General features: G+C 52.8%; 1 protein-coding gene across 1 annotated transcript in view; it reads left to right on the forward strand.

Moving 5' to 3' along the window:
- The window catches only part of ttc27 (tetratricopeptide repeat domain 27), a 102,395-nt gene that overhangs the window by 9,429 nt on the left and 74,416 nt on the right, over nucleotides 1-18,550 (forward strand). Inside the window, exons 4-7 of the mRNA XM_064318121.1 lie at nucleotides 804-944; nucleotides 3,731-3,833; nucleotides 12,162-12,326; nucleotides 13,773-13,909. Coding sequence (XP_064174191.1) covers nucleotides 804-944; nucleotides 3,731-3,833; nucleotides 12,162-12,326; nucleotides 13,773-13,909 — 546 coding nt within the window. The remainder of the gene's footprint in view (nucleotides 1-803; nucleotides 945-3,730; nucleotides 3,834-12,161; nucleotides 12,327-13,772; nucleotides 13,910-18,550) is intronic.

Here is an 18,550-nt window from a genome sequence, read left to right on the forward strand (position 1 = left end):
CAATATTTGACTTGTTAATTGAGAAGGGGACCAGTGTTAAGGGCCTAGGGTGGGGGGGGGGATGACGTTGGTTGCCGGTGATAAATGGTGGGGGCGGGTGACCCTGCAAGGCCAGCACAGGGCATAATGAGGATGTATGAGGGGGTGTGGTGGGGGGCACGGGCCGATAATGGACCCATCTCTGGGGTCCCAATTACGCCAGGGCTAGGGTAGCTAGCTTTCTGCTAACGCCCTCTGGAACGCCCCCTGATTGGTCGGCTCAGTCTGCCGTTCCTCCAGAGATGAGATGGTTGGCGGTTCTGCTGTCCGCGGGGTTTTCCTGCAGCTGTGATTTATGCATGCTGTCGTAGCGGCGTGCTCTGAGTGGAACGTGTGGGGGCTTGGTGGGGGGGGGGTGGGGAGATTGTATATGGTAATTGATCTGTTTCTGCCATTGTTTTAAAGTGAGGTGTGGGTGTAGCGTGGGTCTGCAACGATAAAAGCATTGTTTTCAGGAGCGTTAATTGCGTATTTTTTATGAAACGGGGTTGATGCTGTGAAAGTGTGATGCGGTGGCAGTTTGAGCTGCACATCTTACGGGCGGGTTCTCTGGTTCTGTGGAATTCCATCACACCAGTGGCACAATGGAGACATAAAGTGTTTATTTCTTACCGTGGAAGAAGTGTCTTCAGGGCTGGATTTCTAGCTGTGTGTTTGGAAGCTTGTGTCATGTGACAGCTCGGTTCAGCTCCTGGTGTGGGGGAATATGGTCTGAAGGTAGTAACTCTGTGCCCCCCCATGCCCCCCCAACCCCCCCCCCACAGCCACAGGCTCTGACTGCAGCCCTCCTGAACAGCCTGGTGTTGGACGGGGAGTCCGTGTACAGCCTGGTGTCCAACCCCTTCCTCCTGCTCCTGGCCAGAGTCCTGCTCGTCAGCTGTGGGGCCAAGCTGGAGAGCTTCCAAGTGAGTGTGTGTGTGTGCGTGCACGTGTGTACGCGTGTGTGCGTGCGTGCGTGTGTGTGTGCGTGTGTGTGTGCGCGTGCGTGTGTTTGTGTGCATCCCTGCGTGTGTTTACATGCATGTGCCCGTGGTCATGTGGCTTTTCTGAGTGTGAGTGCACGTGAATGCCTGCTATTACATGTTTACACCTGGGTGCATAAGAGTATAGGTGTGTATGTCTGTGTGCAGTTGTGTTTATACGTGTGCCTGCATGTGTGTTTTTGCATGTGTGCGTGTGCGTGTATGCACGTGTGTGCGTGTGTGTGTGTATGCGTGTGTTTTTGCACGTGTGTGTATGTGTGTGTTTTTGAGTGTGTGCTTGTTTTTGCACGTGTGTGTGTGTGTTTTTGCACGTGTGTGCATGTGTGTCTATGTGTGTTTTTGCACGTGTGTGTGCTTGTTATTGCACGTGTGTGTGTGTGTTTTTGCACGTGTGTGCATGTGTGTGTATGTTTTTGCATGTGTGTGTTCTTGCCTGCCTCCAGATCTGGTTTCACTCATTCTTTATGCACACTTCGGCAGTTTAAGACCCATGGGTGCAGCTGCCCGAGTCTCTGTTTCCCTCTGTATCATACAGACAATGTCCATTTTGAGCATACACAGGTAGTGGCAGAAAAGGTGGGAGCTCTTGGGTAAACGGGGGACTCAGAGTATATTAAAAGCAGCTAGGCATCCCAGTGTCCTCTGGGCCATGCAGAAACATGCTGGGCATGCCTGGTTCCCTTTAATTACAGCTAGCGCCGGCTGGAGATGAGACCCTGATGACTTTGAAATGGGGTGCTTGTTTTGAGGGGGCATGGTTGGCAGCAGCTTCAGTGGTGAAGACAGCTGCTCGACTTGCTGCTGATTCGCCAGGACCCCTGTGTCAAAGGTGATGTCAGCACGGAACTCTGACGGGGTGACATCATCGAGCGAGGGCGGCCGCGGGCGGAAGCGCGTTGGTTCGCGGCGCGGGGCTGTGCGGGCGAGCGGATCGATCGATTCGCGAATCTCAGCCCCGGGCACGAGCGGGCCGTTTAATCACGAGCGGCGTGCGGAGAACCCTGCAGGGCAGGACGCCGGGGTCAGGGGTCAGGGTCGCGTCAGACCCTCTACCTAGCGGTCCAAGGCCGTCGTGGAGCAATGCGAAGGTCAAGCCGAATCGACACCCCTCTTTAATGCACATCGGGTCTAGAGACCTACGGTTGGCTTGGTTCCGACAGTTATGGGTCCTGGCTGCTCTGTAATGGTGAGGGGGTACACCCTTAATCCCGGGGTACCTTAATCTCATCACAATAAAGTGGGGTTAATATTCCTAAGAACGAACTGTGAAGTCCTGGCCGTATGCTGTCGTCTGTGAAAGAGCAGAAGGGCTCTGTGGAGGATGGTGCTGTCTCTGTGAGCGCTGGGGACAGGGAAGGATCCTCAGCCCAGCCCCGCCCCTGGTCTTATCATTTCCATTTCCTGTCGCTCCAGGGCGTGACACGGGCGCACCTCGCCCTGTCACTCATTTTGACCGCCAAATAAATCTCACAGCTTCGCCCCCCCCCCCAACTCCCCCCCAGCCCCTCCACCATCCCCCCACCCGGCACCGCAGCCGAGGCGTATCCCATAGACCTCGATTCAGCTCTGAGGAACCGCAGCGTAACGAAACAGAGGAGGAAATAATGCGTCACGCGCGTTTCCTGTCCGGAGAGTTTCGCGCGATCGCGCTCCCGTCCGCGGTGAGCCGTACGTGTTTCAGAGGCGCGTCGCGGGTCGGACTCAGCGTTACATGAGCACACGTCGCCGTCCCGCCGCCACCGCTGCGTGGAACATCCCTGATTCGGTGAGATCGTGACGGAGAGGAGCTCCTGTTCCACCTATAATGACACCCTGTGCTTTTGTGAGGACCGGGGGGAAGCGGGTGGGGGGAGTGTTAATGTTTCGCGAATTCTGACCGTTTTGAATATTTAAACCCCCCCCCCCCCCGAGCCGACGGGGGAATTCAGAGCGTGGCCCCATTCAGCAGAGTTTAATGCGTCTGCTTGTAGCGGCAGATTATGCCCCCCCACCCCCCTTCCCGCTATTCGCTCTTTAATATGCAAATGAGGCACGGGGAGTTAATTGTTGGCACCTTTTTCAGCACGCGTCATTCCAGGGGTGGGGGGGGCAGGTTTAGCTGTAGAATGACTAGTAGACTTGTGGGTAGTGCATTCCCTGCTCTGCCTTTTTTTTCATTCCCCTCCCCCTCAATTCACCCCCCAACATAGCATTAAAAAAAATCCCTTAACTGCATTACATTTTTTTCTTCTTTTATCCGATGAGGCGTTCGCACATGGAATATTGATTTTGTGCGCCCCTGACAATTAATGCCCCATCCGGCGTTGTGAATTGAACCCCCCCCCCGCCCCACCGAATCCCTCCACCCCCATATGCGAAAAAGAAATGGTGAAATATTCGTTTTGACGTGCAAATTGAATTTTTATGTGGTTCAGTAGCTTTTAAAATGCCAGGAGTATTGTGGTGTGGGGGGGGGGAGTCGTCCAATGGCTGAGAGCTGTTATTGCCACTGCCACTTTGGGTTACTTGCTTATTGGAAAAGCGTAGGGTCGGCTATTTTTACTGCTGGGTCAGCATTAGTCGTTGTTGGGATGGGGGGGGGGGGGTGGGCGGGCGGAAGGGGGGGGGTTGCTGTGCCTTGGAGGGGTTGAGTTGTTAGTGAGACCTGTGTTGTCTCTCTCTCTCTCTCCCTCCCTCCCTCCCCCCCTCCCTCCCTCCCCCTGTCCCAGCTGCTCCCCTGGTGGACCCTCAGGTACGTCGCCCTGCACCAGCAGATTCTGGAAGAGCGTTCCCCGGAGCTGCTCACCCTGGCCCGGAGCAGCATGGAGAAAGGTAGGAAGTCACCTCCGCTCTGCGTCACCACGGATACGGCTCGGCTCCGCCCGGCCCGGTCCGGCCGGGGGCCAGATGGAACTCGGTGGCAGAAAGCAGTCTGACTGTACTTGCCCCCCCCCCCAGCTAAGGCCTGGAACTGCTCCTGACTGCTGTGGTGTGCGAATACTATATTGTCACTTTATATTTTACAAGGCCCATGATGTCAGCGGATGGTGGGTGCTTACGTGTGCATGTACGTGTGTGTGTGTGTGTGTGTGTGTGTGTGTGTGTGTGTACACGTGTGAGTGTGAGAGGGAGACGGAGGGAAGCTGGGAGATGGGCGGGTACTGAGTGAGTTGGTTTCCATGGCGCCGCTGCAGTGGGATGCAGAACGAAAGCACAGCGCTCCTCTAAATGAGTGAGTTTACACTCGCTCGAACCCTGAGCCAGGGATAAACTGCTCCAGCGCCGGCGCATTCATTTGCTCATAACGCCGTAAAAAAAGTTTCCCTCCCCCACCGTAAGGAGAATGCAGCCGCAGGCGGAGTCGGTTTGCCTCCCTCCCTCGCTCTCTCGTTCGCTCGAACGCTTCGGAGCGCGCCCGACGAGGCTTCGCCCGACCGGCCTTCGCGTGTCATCGCGTCGCGTGGAGGACGTTCTCCTTTCACGGTGGCGTCTTTCGAAAAGGCGTCGGCCAATCCGTGCGCTCTGAGGCTCTCTGGACCTTGGTTCAGACTCGCTGTGTGCAGCTGACATTACATTACTTTTGTTTGGCAGGCGCTTTTATGCAAAGCGACGTACAATAAGTGCGTACCGAAGGCCGTTGAAACAACTACAAACACAGGTCCGATAAGGTGCAATACTCATTCTGTACAGTTATTCACAGCCAGCAAGATTATGAGTTTTGCGCAGAAACGCTCTGTCCAGCCCAGCCCCCTCCTCTCTGGCACCCGCATTCTCAGGGTCCAGTAAACCCCCCCCCCCCGCTCCCCTTGATCAGTTTGGGGAAAATCTGCCGCGCAGCACTCTGAAATAGAGCAGCGATTCTCAGCTTCCCCGGCTTATGTCAGATTTGACGTATTCTCCGCGCTTGACTTCCCCCTCTCTGAAGATGACATCCTTTTCTCTCCGGCTGACATCCGTCTGCCGCGCCGCTGACCTTTCTCCTCTGAAACAACGTTTATGTTCGCCGAGGAGCCGCGAAGGGGTTCGCTGGCTTTTAACCCGAGGATAAATGAGTCGATATTTCGCACCGATCAGTCCAATCAATCAATCAATGAATCAATCAAGTTTTTTTGATCAATTAATGAGAAGGTGGCGTTTCCTTTTGTTTTAAAGCTATGGGCTCCAAACGTACTTCCGTTAGACACAGGAGTTCGTAAGTGGGGGAAAAAGTGTTTTTCTATTATCGGATGTTATGAACTGAAACTGCATCTAATATTAATCTCATTTGACATGCATGAACCAAGCAGTTTTTCGAAGTAAATGGGTTGATATATATTCAGTCGTGGAATTTCAAGCGTAGCTTTTTTTTTTTAGTGGAGATTCTTTTCAGTTTGACAGTGACCCCCGCGATAAATTTAAACCCGCTGCGTGCGCGCTGCAGGTCATCGAAACAAAAACGCGCGACATTAATCTCCCCTGGCGAAGGCGGCGTCTGCGTTCTGGGCTCAGGCACAGTCAGAACGCTTCTTTTAAAAGAGGTTTCGGCTTAGTCACACTTCAAGGGCGACGTGCCTGCGTTTCGGGGCGGGGGGGGGGGGCACAGTCTGCCTGCACTTCTGAACAGTCGAGATAATTTTATGTTCTCGTTCCCTAAATTCTGGCGAGCCCTCGAGCCTGAGAGAATTTTCGGGGGCGTTCTTCGGTGGATAAAGCAAACTGAGCCCGGATGCGAGACCGTTTCAAGGCAGACTTAAAGTGAATTGTGTTTGAAGTTGCGAGATTAGCTTCCGTTGTCTGAGATTTAAGTTCACAATGCGACCCGTAACAAATGGAACAGGCTCACCAAATCCGTTTCTATTGGTTATTTGCAGTATGTGCCTAGACTCCCTGCATTGTAGATAAACCTTTGGATATTAATAGACCTACGGGCCATCTTCAGTTAGGCATTGCACTGCTAGAGGTGATATTCAGCCTAACCCTAATAAATATCTGGGGAATTATAGTCCTCCATTTGTTTTTTTTTTGTTTGTGCATGACTCTCCAGTGTCTTTGGAGGCTATTTTCATAACCAGGTAGGAAACCCCCTGGAAGCTGTGTGGTGATCTGTCAGGTTTCATCCTTGGGTCTTGGGGTCTGGCGTTCACAGTCGCTCTGAATTTAAGGACCGGCATCCCGATTTACCCAGCTGGCCCGGGGTTTGGGAGGAAGTGGCAGCAGCGCTCGCTATTTTGGGAAAAGGGGCCTTTCGCCCCGCATCCTGACGGGGGGGGGGGGGGGGGTCTCACGCACTGCCGCGTGTCGCTAACCGTGGACTGAGAGGCGTATGTGACCCCTGCGTGACCCCTGCGTTTGCGTTCTCCGCTCAAACGCGCTCCGGCTTGCTTGATTGACAAGTTTGTTGCCACTCGAGCACACACACCTGCGTGTCACCTGACTGGGGGACGATGGCTGGGGAGGACATTTCAGAACCTTCCAGAATTGAACGTCAGGGCGCGGGAAACCGGAGCCCTTATAGCCTCGGCTAATCGGCTCTTTGTGGGGTGGGGGGGCCGGGGGGCGGGCTCTCTCCAGCCTGAGGGAAGGGGGAGCCAAAATGGTGATGATGTGGTGGTGGTGGGAGGCGCACGTCGAGGAGCGGGGGGGCGATGCTCGGAGCCCTGTGACATATCGCCCTGCTTCACCCCCCCCGCTTCTCATCGATTCGGTTAATGAGATCATTATAAACACCGGACCCGGGGGTATGTGTGACGGCGGGAAGAACGAGTTGGGGCGGGGCGGGGCGGGGGCGGGGAGAGGAGGGGCGGAAAAAACGATCTCTCTCTCTCCTCGCTCTGGTGTTCCGGTCCTGTGGGGGGCCGAGAGCAGATTATGGGATGGGGAGAGAGAGCGGAATCTGGGATGGGGAGAGAACTTTTTTGGTTCATTCAAAATTATTAACAAACCCATGTCCTAACCTTTCTTCAAGCTGCTAAACACAACCGTGAACTTGCCTCAACCCTCAGACTTACTGTTTTCCTAACCCTAACCCTAGCTGTACCCTAGTTTGAGCCCTGAACCCTAATTGAAGCCGTTGGTACCTATGAAAACATCAGAAAACCCATTTAAAATTGATGGAAAACAAAATAAATATCATGAATACATTTTGGTGTGACAAAGTTAGCACTTTATTCTAATGCACGGTCACGTTTCGAAGTAATGTTTCTCATGAACCGGAAGTTGGATTGTCTCATGCACAGGTATGTAGATTGTCCAAAATCCTGAAATCTATGCCGCTTGGACTCTTTCCTCCTTCGCCTAGTATTCACCTGGCTTGGACATGTTCGCAGGGCCCCGCATTGCTGCTTGCAGCTATATTTAATTAGTCGTAATCAGGTGTCGTAATGCTGGACTGAAACAGACACCCACGGCCCTTTTCGGATAAGATTGGACACCCCTGCCGTTGGGGCGACCCCGACTGTGACGGACGGCTGCAGTCAAGCTCTTCCCGTTCCCTTATTTGGCCCGTCTGAATTTCGGGCAGGAACTCCTGAACGTCTGCCAGCCCTTCCTGCCGACGAAGAGCGGGTTGAAATTGCTCAACATCGCCGAACGGTTCCGCGCTAATGAATTTTATCGATCGTTCCACTGCGAGACTGTTAAAAACGATCATATTTTCAGAGCCGTTTTCGGTACATCTTAACTCGACTCTACGTATCGTGGCGACGTTGAGAGCGGGTGTGTGTGGCTGCCATGGTGATGCGAAACGTGTTTTTCTGGCAGATTTTTTTTTTTTCAGGTCCGGCCATGGATATCTAGATGTGTAGCAGCATTCTGTGAAATGCACAGCAAGACCTTTTAAATAAACTCCTGTGTACTGACCTGTTTGTCGAGAACACGGCGAAGGTTTTTCGCTTGATTGTGTGACATTGCCAGGTATGTCGAAAGGTTTCTGCACTGAGACCCCTTGACTACGGTACCCTACTTTGTGGAGTCCTCAAACAGACCGTCGGTAATTCAACTTCCTGCTCATGCCCCAGATTGATATCGGCTGTCAGTTGGTTTGGAGCCGCTGGCCTGTTTTAGCCTTGGGCTTCCATCTGAAACGTGGTCCTCACAATCCAGGAGGTGCTTCTGACCACAGTTGCCCTTCGTCGATGACGTCTTTATCCAGAGGCATGTGCCGACCTCACCCTTTGACTCTGTTCCTTGTGGAACATCAGCGAGTCGAGCTGTCTTCATCACTGAAGTCACCTGGTCCTTGGCTTCTGGCCATAATTACAGGCAACCAAACGTTCTCCAGCATTTCTTGCACGTGACCCTAAGCATGCTGGGACTTTACCTAACTCGGGAGCCACAATCGTCTGCATTCAAAATACTTTGCATCCCTCATTTAACCAAGTGCCTCCACTTTTTTTGGCCACCACCAGAATGTAATTTTCAATGACTCTGCCCCCCCCCCCCCCCCTCTAAACTAGAGGGTACTTTCAGTTCTGTTTATGAAATATTAATTCTTGGCGAATGTTCTGGAAAATTGCAGCAGACCAAGGCCATGCTTACTGCTCTGAAAGTGAGTATAGATTGCAGTAACGTGCTAACTTCCACAACTCTGTCAGGGGTCAGGGGTCAGGGGTCAGGGGTCGGGGGTGAAGTCACGCTTGAACAGCAGTTCTGTCCTGCGGTGTAACAGGCTGTATAGCTGTGTAATACGGCCCCGATTTATGGGGGGGCTTGTGGGACAGCTACCTAACTAACAGCCCTAAAGGGTAAGGTAATATTAGGGTAAGGTTATGTAAGGACCAAACTAATGCAGAAACTAGGCCTAGGTGATCACCCTCAATTTTTCGCCTCCAAACCTCCAAAAACTCCCTGAACCTCTGCCTGTGTGTTTTGTGTGTAGACGTGTGCTAGAGCAGTCCAGTAATCTAGCAGTGGTCCCTAAACTTTTTTGGAAGAGGCAAATCACAGAGATGAATGTGGGTTAAAAAAAACAAAAAATAAACAGATTAATTACACACTTTCCGTAGACATTTTCACTTGTAAATGGAATGCTCCACTTGCTGCAGCATTTTAATTGTGCTTAAGAAGTGTCTCTGGTGAATATGTCTCTTCTTCCTTCTTCCACAAGGAACGGACTCAAAGGGTCTGTTAGTGTTTCACCGCAAGAACCTGGGCTCCCGAAGGTCCCAACCATATTTAACCACCCCCCCCCCCCTCGACCTCCGTGTTGTGTTTTATGGCGCTGGGTGATTTCGTTTGCGCGGTTAATGCTGACGGGGGCACAGACTCAGCGAGGATCAGCAGCCTGGTAGCCACAGAGGTCGTTTTACAAAAAAAAAAAAAAAAAAAGAGGCGGTTTCTCTGGCTGCGAACGCCACCAGAAGACCTGTCTGTCCCGTGGAGGTTTGGAACATGCAGAACGCTGCGTTTGTTTGTTTTTGTTTTTCGTTTTGTGTGTGTGTGTGTGTGTGTGTGTGTGACATTTCGCACGGCGGGGCAGAGACCTTCTCCATCTGTCACTGCTGGTTGACGTCAGCCCGCGGACACCAACGGCGCAGCGACGTTTGCGTCAAGGGGGGGGGGGCTCTGCTGACATCAGCAGAGGAACAGTATGGACCCCAACCCCCCCCCCCCCCCCCCCCCTGAACCTGTGCACTGCTGCGCACGCCAGCATGCCGCTACAAGATAAGCATGGGCGAAGTTCACGCCCGCCCTGACCCCTGTGAGGATAAAGCTGTGGGTTTAATGCTCCAGTGTATCTGGGCGGCTGAGGCCCACGTAGGTATTATTGCTGCCAGATCCCAAAGGTCAATATTTGATGACCTTTGACCTCTCTGAATGTGACCTTGAGCTGATCCTTTCCTGTTACCCCGTTGAGGGACAGAACGAACAGCCGCCGCCAAAAACGCAATCTTTTCACCACTTGGGCCTGAAACGAACCGGGACACTGAGGCGTTAGACTGAACAGACAGCACCAGCACCTTTACCTGCAGAGACCGCAAGGCGCTTTGTCACCAGCAGGGGAGCTGTGGTGCAGCTTTAACTCGCCGGGTGTTTTTTTTACGCTCGTCCTCTGCTGTTGGGGGGGGGGGGTGGGGGATGGGCTGGGGGCGTATGGGCTTGGGGGGGGGACTGGAGGGGGGGGCGGGTGGCGGGGTGGGGTGGGGGGGGGATGTTGATTGCGCAGGGTCTTATCTCCGCAGCGTGACGATTTATCGATGCGGTTTCCCCAGCGTAGCGTAGCTCTGTGCAGCGCGGTGAATACTAACCCCCCCCCCCGAAAACCCCCCACCCCCACCCTGCTGATTGCACAGTGTGATTCATTCCTGCACTGGGACTTTCATGGTATTAAAACCATTAAGGTCGGTTGTTGGGGGGGGGGGGTGTGGGTGGCGTCCGGATTCGAGATCGTAGACTGCATACGCGAAGTTGTTATCCTGTGTTTTTTGTACAACTGCAGCAGTAATCAGCAGCATGAAACCCAATCCTGCCAGTGATTTGGATGAGGGCTGAGGCTGAACCCTCCTCTCCACAAACTCCACCGTATCCCATCAAAAAAAAAAATAAATGCTGAGATGCGTGAGGAGTTCCTGTTTTACGGCAGGGGGGGGATTGATCATGTGATGAAGGTGCCGAACCGGCCCAACGGACCCACGCTGGCGTAGCTGCGGATGAGAGAGAGAGAGAGAGAGCGGCTGATGGACTAGTTTGGGTGTAAAGGGCGTGGGGTGCAAAGGATTATGGGAGCGTGTGAATCTGCGGCGGATCTGATGCGTTCTGAAATGCGTCTGCTGCTCTGCTGCCGTTATTCATTCATTTATTTATTTATTTTATTTAACCTTTATTTACCCAGGGTAGGTTCGCTGAGCACGGATGCTCTTTTGCAGGAACGCCCTGCTTCACACTCATACACATTCACACCTCGGAACTGCCCAGCACAACCACAACCCTCTATTGTTGGCCACTGAGCAGCTCCACTGGAAGGAGAGAACATTTTTTAGCCAATTAAATCAGAGTTCTGTCCCTCCACATTCCTCCTGGCTGTGTTCAGCTGTACTGTACGGTGTCAGGGTTGAGTTCTGTGTGCGGGGTTAAGTCAGTTTCTTTCATACGAGAGAGTTCTGCTCCCCAGGCCTGTGGAAAGCCTCTGTGTCTGTTGAGTTTAGTCGCACAGCGCTTAGATGATCGGTGAGAACAGCCAATCGCGCGGCTAATTCACCTCACCTGACGCCTTGGCGCTGATCACTCGATCAAGAGAGCGATAAGCAGCCGCAGCATATGGATGCCGAATCCCAGAATGTGTTTTTGTCACAAACCCTCCCACCCCCAAAAAAATTAATAAAATAATACACTCACCCATGAAATGGAAGCTCTCCTGAAGGTGACACAACGGAACACAGTGAATATACTCTCCGCCCCCAAACCCCCCCCCCCCCCCCCCCCGGGTGCTCGGCTCGTAAAAACGGAATTGCGAGCGCGTTCTCCGCACGCTTGTAAATCACACGCGTGTGTGTCGGCGTCGCCGGGGAAACGCTTCCGCGTGGCCTTCGCAGGAAGCCACTAATAACGGTCGGGGACGGGTGGCGAAGGACGGCTGAAATACGTCCTTCCAGCTCGTCTGTCCGCACGTCGTCTCCCAAGGCCTTCGCCGCTCGGCCTTACGATGTACGCCCCGGAGAAACAGGGCGGGGGCGCGCGGCGCGGGGGCCTCCAGGATGCCTGGGGTAGGGGGGTGGAGGGGGACGTAGGGCGGAGGGACGGCGAAGGATGGCGGTGTTTCGTGATGCTGTGCCTATGAAGTGTGAACCTCTGGCGCTGTATGGGGGTGGCTATCTCAAATGCGCAGTTTGATGCAGTTCGGTCGAAAGTGCAACGCTTTGCTGTAGCCAGTTAGAAGTGAGGATTTAAAAGTGATCAGCTCGGTCGTCTCGTCAAACATCATTAAAAAATAGAATATGTGAAAACAGCTGAATAATCGCAATACTTCACCCTTAGAAGGAACATTGTAGCAAGACTGGAGTTGAAGGCGCTTTTAAAAAATGTGGAAAAAATGCACTTTTTAGTACTTTTTATGCATACTTATAAAAAGCTGTTTGATCATGAAATGTGGCTGAGTAAAGCGGGAGCTGAGTGCTCTCATGTTGTTGTGGATAAAGACTGAGCGCACGGACGCCTGATATCCTGGTCCGCGCCTCTGTGTTCCAGCGCTGAAGACGGAGGCCCTGTTCGATGGCGAGGCCCACAGGAACCTGGCCGTCCTGTTCCACCTGGAGTGCGGCTACACCTGCCTGACCTACTACGAGTACCGGCCCGCCAAGGACCACTTCCTGCAGGCCCGCCAGCTGTCCCGTCTGGAGATTAACGTGACAGGTGTGTATCCCGCCCCCCTCCCCTCACCATCACCCCCCCCCCCCCCGCGATGGAGACATCACACACCCCTCTGAAGGGCAGCTCGCGGTGAAACGGTGGGGTGGTTTTTCACACCGGGGGGGGAGCGGGGGGGTCCTGTTTGGTGTTTGGAGCCTTCTGTGTAATGGATGTGGCTCTGCCCCGCCCGTATTGAGCGTGCGCCTCCTGGAGCAGAAAGGCATTGAAAGCCCCCCCCCCCCCTGTAATCACATGGGGGGGGTGCAGGGTGTAGGGGGGCAGGGGGTGGGGAGGGGAGACATGCTAGCCAGGAGCTGCTTTGCAGAGCCTAATCCAACTCCAGTTTCCCCTGCGTGATTGATGGCTGCAGCCCGCCTGCGTAGCACAGCGGTGAGTACACACGCCAGCAGGAAGCGGACGGGCGGGCGGGCTCAGCTTCCCCCCCCGAGCTTCCTGTGGCAGGTTTCATTTCTCTTTTTTTCCCGTGTATTTATTATTATTATTATTATTATTATTATTATTATTTATAATGTATTTTTTGTGTATGAGGAAGGCTGGCTAACAAGGAGGAGCCTCAGGCTCGGGCTGTTCGGTCCTCCAGAGGAATCGCAGCGGGTAAGGTAAAGATTGTAGAACGGGGGGGAGACGCGTTTAATAAAACATGGGGGAGGCAGAGCGAGCCTGCTAGCGTCCCGCTGCCTGCCTGCGGCCGAGGACGGGGGCGCCTAAATGTCCCGCGCTACCTGCCCCTGGCATCTGCAGCGCCACCCGGTGGTCCGCCGGGTAACTGCACGCATGCAGCCAAACGGGCAGGCCTCGGCTAACGATGCCGGCCTTAGCCGTCGTGTCTGGAACGCACGACCGCGCGAACGTTCTGAATCTGAAAACCGACCGAGCTGGTTCCAGGTGGAGGATTATGGGTAACAGCCCACAGATTCCCGTGCACACACACACACACACACAGGCGCTCTCTCACACACACACACACAGGCGCTCTCTCACACACACACACACAGGCGCTCTCCGCCTCATTAAAAGCGGGAAACGCAGATGAATCGGTGTGTGTGTGTGTGTGCCAGCCGGGGTGAAACCCCGAACCCTCTCCTGGTTTGCGGAGAGCGAATGCCGAGCGCGGCAGACAGCCGCGGTGACACTGTCGCGGGGGGGCGGCGACTCCCGCGTCCCGGAAGGTTCCACTCACGTTTTATACCCGGCGGAAGTGAGAGCGCGGCGGTTTCTCTCCACCGCCACGCCGGCTGTTTGTTGTTTGGATCGGAATGCAGGCTCCGTGCAGCCAAGAAGGAACAGAGACTTTTTATTTTTTATTAATTTCTTTTTTTCCCCGCAAAACTTTTTTTTGTTTTCAGTGTTGAGGCTGGACAGGCTGTTCTTGGGAGCTGGTTAATATCCAACCGGTTTTATTTTATTTTATTTTTTTTTGGAATGCAGGTGCTCTTGGGAAACGGACGCGGTACCAGGAGAACTTCCTGGCTCAGCTCATTCTCGACGTCCAGCGCAAGGAGGGGGCCCTCCCCCCCGAGGCAGGCCTCACCCCAGCGCCCACCCCCCGGGAAAACCTACCCAAGGTAACCTACCCTTTTCCCCTCCAAGCTTTCGGGGGCAAATCCTTGTGTAGTACATCAAAGTCACCACCAGAGGGTGAACTCCACTCTTCATCCAGTTAATGATCTGACACGCGGTGGCTCTTGAAGCCTTGTAGCCGGGTGGAGAACGACCCGTTTCTCATCTTTTCGTGTTTCCTCTTTTTCCCAGTCGGCTGTGAAAGGGGTTTCGGGTTGGCTGGTTGGGCGGTGGTTCTTCAGCTGCGGTCGATCGATGTCTGTCTCTCACGGGCGTGTCCAGTGTCTGCGCCTCGCTTAACCTCAGACTCGCGAGAGAGAGAGGGAGAGAGGGACAAAAACCACAGCCGTTTTGCAGGACGCCCCATAATGCCGAGCGTCCGACTCCCCCCCCGCGTCCGTAGTCGAACTTTGACCCACAGAGGGTGACGCTTCATTTTAACGGTGGGCCAGAACCCGGGCTGTGGACTGTGGGATTGGCCAGAGGGGTTCTGTGAGTGGGGGGTCCAGAACGCTACCAGCCCAAAAACGTTCATCCCTCCCCGCTGTGGATGTGCCGGGTGGGGGGTAAGGAGGGTGGGGAGGGCTGGGCTTAGTAACTGCCTTTGGTAACTACTGATAATTCCTTCGTATGGGGAGTAATGGGGATTAAGGTGGGCTTGTGTTTGTAAATCCCTCCTCTGGAGGACTCCGGTGCAATCAGAGGATGATTGCCCCCGGCTGACTTCCTGTCTGGGAAGGAAGCTGTCTGTGCAGAGCGTGTAATGGAGGGCAGAAGAGAGAGTTCTGGCTGTTTGCTGATGGGGCTTGATTGGGCTGCGTTGTCCTATTAAGGGTCACAGAGAGAGGCTCATGGTCTTTCCACTGAGTCTGCAGAACCGTCCTGTCCTCTCCCGAATAAAAGAGTCATTTGTGTCTCCGCTGTGTAACGCCAGCATTCATAAACCGCCGTTTGAGAAACGACTCTGTCGGCAGCAGTTTCGTTATGTTCTCAAAAAGCTTTTTATCAGTTTAGTGTTTTTTTTTTTTTTTTTTTGCGATGTCACCTATTTTTGATCAGTGCGTTGAATCCGTTTCCAAAAAGGCAGATTGTAATAAATCTTCAAAGCAAGCGCATCCAATCCTTACTAACAGTAAACAGGGCAGCGATTGTAGCGATACAGCTTAGTGGTTAACGCCTCATATAGCTTTTAAAAACCGCAGCGCTAACACTTTGTAGCTGTAAGTGCTGGCCTGCGCGCTTGGTTTTTGGAGGTGTGTCAGAGGAACGCGGGTTGCTGAATAATAGGCTTTTTTTTACGCTTCGGGGTGTAAGTGGTGATCGACTCTCGCTGTCGAGCCGAGGAGAAGCTTGACTGAGAGGGGAGTTATGGCTGCGTTTTGGAACGGGCTTTCGGCAATGCTGTGACACTTACTCTGAGCGTCACTGCGAGCTTCCTTCCTGGAACTTTTCCCTTTTCCTGGAAGCAGCGCTAAGGGTTTTAGAGCAGATTTGTGTGGCAGGTTTTCTCTGAAGAATGTGAAAGTGTTTGAGATTATGAAATGGGGAAGGGTAATTGTTCGATGCTCGACTGAGATTGGACGTCTCGTTTGTGCTGGCGAAGTGAGCTTGGAGGAATGTGTCGGGTAGACCTCTTGTGGCGTGTAGACCTCTTGTGGCGACATGCCAGTTAGACCCACACACCCGAGTAAATGTGAAGTTATTAAAAATGCCGCATTGAGAACATTTCATTTCTAACTGCCGGAGGAACTGGTTGGCACTGCGGATTGATTTCTCAGACCCTCTTTGCCCCTACTAAAAACAAAAAAAACCAATCAAGCAGGCTGTGTCCTTTTCTTCTGCTGGTGCTTCATTTAGAAAGGCAGCAAAAACAGCAGTGAATATACCAGAGGTGATGGTGGAATTGGACCTTCGTGCTTATAACAGTGAAAACAAGCAGGCTGCTAATTGGATGATATATTTAAATTTGTTTGGGTTTCATGAACTCAAACCTGAACGTGGAGGAATTCTCTACCTGGCCTGTTATGTGATGTCACTGCTAGCAGTGTGTGGCTTAACCACTGACAGGTCAAACGGTTGGCCCAAACTGTCAGTATGTTTGAGTTTGGACAAGGTCAAGCGATTACTCACCGCTCCTGTGGTTTTCCCACTGTAGCTGTGTTTGCTTTTTAGATGCTGTGTCCACATTTAGGTTACATTTCAGCTTGGTTCGAACATTCTGTGTTGCTAGGGGCCATGTTGTGTCAGACAGGAGACAGAGAGGCATAGCCCCAGCATAGCTAGCTAGCTCGCTAGCTGACATTGTTTAGTCTGTGAACTGACTGTAACACGTGGGGAAATACCGTTGCTAACTTGAGTCCTTCAATTCCATTTCATTTTATTTATATTTGTGACATTTACACCATTTAAAAAAAAAAGTAAATTGGAAGGTGGCCAAGCAACCAGGTAGCAGCGAAAGGTAGCCAGAACTGCCAGTTTTTGGAAAGGTAGCCCGGTGGTGTCGAGGCCTGCCTGGCTGCTCAGCGTGTGCCGGTCCTGCTTGTTGGTGCGGGTGGAGGGCAGGGGGGGGGCGGGGGAAGGCAGGTCAGGCGATAATGTGTTTGCGCTCGGCTGAGCCGCCTCAGCGGTGGAGCTCACGGCTGCTAACCGTAGCGTAGCCACGGTGTCAGGAGGGGAAGACAGAGTGGCTGTTGCGTGGGGGGGGGGGGGGGGGCGGGGGTCGGGGCTGGTGGGGGGGCAGTGTTGCGGGGCGAGGTGCTTTCACACCGGGGTAATGAACGCTTACACACCCCGGCCGTGTTAGGGCCTGGCAGGGTGAGGCTGGATGAGGTGCTGCTGAGAGGCTCTGACAGGCCCACGTGGGGGATGGCAGGGAGGCCGCTCTTCTTTTTCTCTCTGTGTCTCTCATGCTCTCTCTTTCTCTCTCTGTCTCTCATGCTCTCTCTTTCTCTCTGTCTCTCTCATGTTCTTTCTCTCTTTCATCCTCTTTCTCTCTGTCTCTCATGCTGTCTTTTTCTGGTGTTCTTTCTCTGTCATCCTCTTTCTCTCTGTCTCTCATCCTCTCTTTCTCTCTCATATGCTCACTATCTCTAATGCTCTCTCTCCCTCCCTCCCTCCATCTCCCCCCGTCCCCCTGCTTGTTCGGGCTTGTTTGTTCTGTAATATTTCATTGGTTGCACGGCTCAATTATTCCTGCAAGGATTTAAATTTAAAAAAAGAAAAAGAAAGAGAAATCAGACTCTGCCCCGTCTCTGCGGACTCAATTTAAGTGAGCAGAGTGGGCTTATGTAAAACTGCAGGGAGGCGGCTGAGGGATCTGCAGGCTCTAAATGGGTCCGGCTTGGGCATTACCTCAGCGTAAGCTTTCCCCCCACCGTTCGCTGATCGTCCACTGAGCGCTGATCTTCCGCTGTTCACTGATCACCCACTGAGCGCTGATCGTCCGCTGTTCACTGATCGTCCGCTGAGCGCTGATCGTCCGCTGTTCGCTGATCGTCCGCTGTTCACTGATCGCCCACTGAGCGCTGATCGTCCGCTGAGCACTGATCGTCCGCTGTTCACTGATCGTCCACTGAGCGCTGATCGTCCGCTGTTCACTGAGCGCTGATCGTCCGCTGTTCACTGATCGTCCACTGAGTGCTGATCGTCCGCTGTTCACTGATCGTCCACTGAGCGCTGATCATCCGCTGTTCACTGATCGTCCGCTGAGCGCTGTGTGCCACAGCTGTGATGAGCCCCTGAGTGCACCTGCCTACAGTCACGGGCGGTCTACTGTGTTTCATTTACCGTCTGCAGTTTACTGTATTACTGTATTTCATTTACCGTCTGCAGTTTACTGTATTACTGTGTTTCATTTACCGTCTGCAGTTTACAGTATTACTGTGTTTCATTTACCGTCTACAGTTTACTGTATTACTGTGTTTCATTTACCGTCTACAGTTTACAGTATTACTGTATTTCATTTACGTCTCAGTTACATAGTTTACCTAGTTTACTGTGTTTCATTTACCGTCTGCAGTTTACTGTATTACTGTGTTTCATTTACCGTCTACAGTTGACTGTATTACTGTATTTCATTTACAGACTACAGTTTACTGTATTACTGTGTTTCACCCGCTATCCTCTGTCTGCTATGCTCACTTCTGAGGGAATAGCGGCGGGTATTAAGTGGCGGTGTCTGGTCATCACTGCGGCGGCAGCTCGATGCGCTGCTGGTTCGCTTAGCCGTGCTGGGGGAGCGCAGCTTTGGGGGAGCGCAGCTTTGAACTACGCCTGTGGCCTGAGCGGCTGAACGCTGATTCTTATAAGTTCTATTTGGGATTTTGTCCCCCCCTGCTATTTAAGGCAGTTCCAGTTCAACATTTATGGCAATTAGCCAAAATAATCACATAAAGGCATGCCTGTTCCACTGTGTCTACTTCTGCCCCCAAGGAACTGTCTACAAATTGACACCCTCTTGTTATCTCGTAACTTCAAATACAGCATACAGAGTAGGTGGCTTATGACTATTAAAATTTGGTGGGGGGTGGGGGGGGGGCTAAATCATTCTATTCCAGATTTTAATTGCCAAAATCCAGGCTTGAGAATAAAAAATACAGTTGATTCCATTCTTTATATCAGTCAGCCACACCATACAGTCATGGGTA

Source organism: Anguilla rostrata, chromosome 18, assembly GCF_018555375.3.
Source record: "Anguilla rostrata isolate EN2019 chromosome 18, ASM1855537v3, whole genome shotgun sequence".
NCBI lineage: Eukaryota > Metazoa > Chordata > Actinopteri > Anguilliformes > Anguillidae > Anguilla > Anguilla rostrata.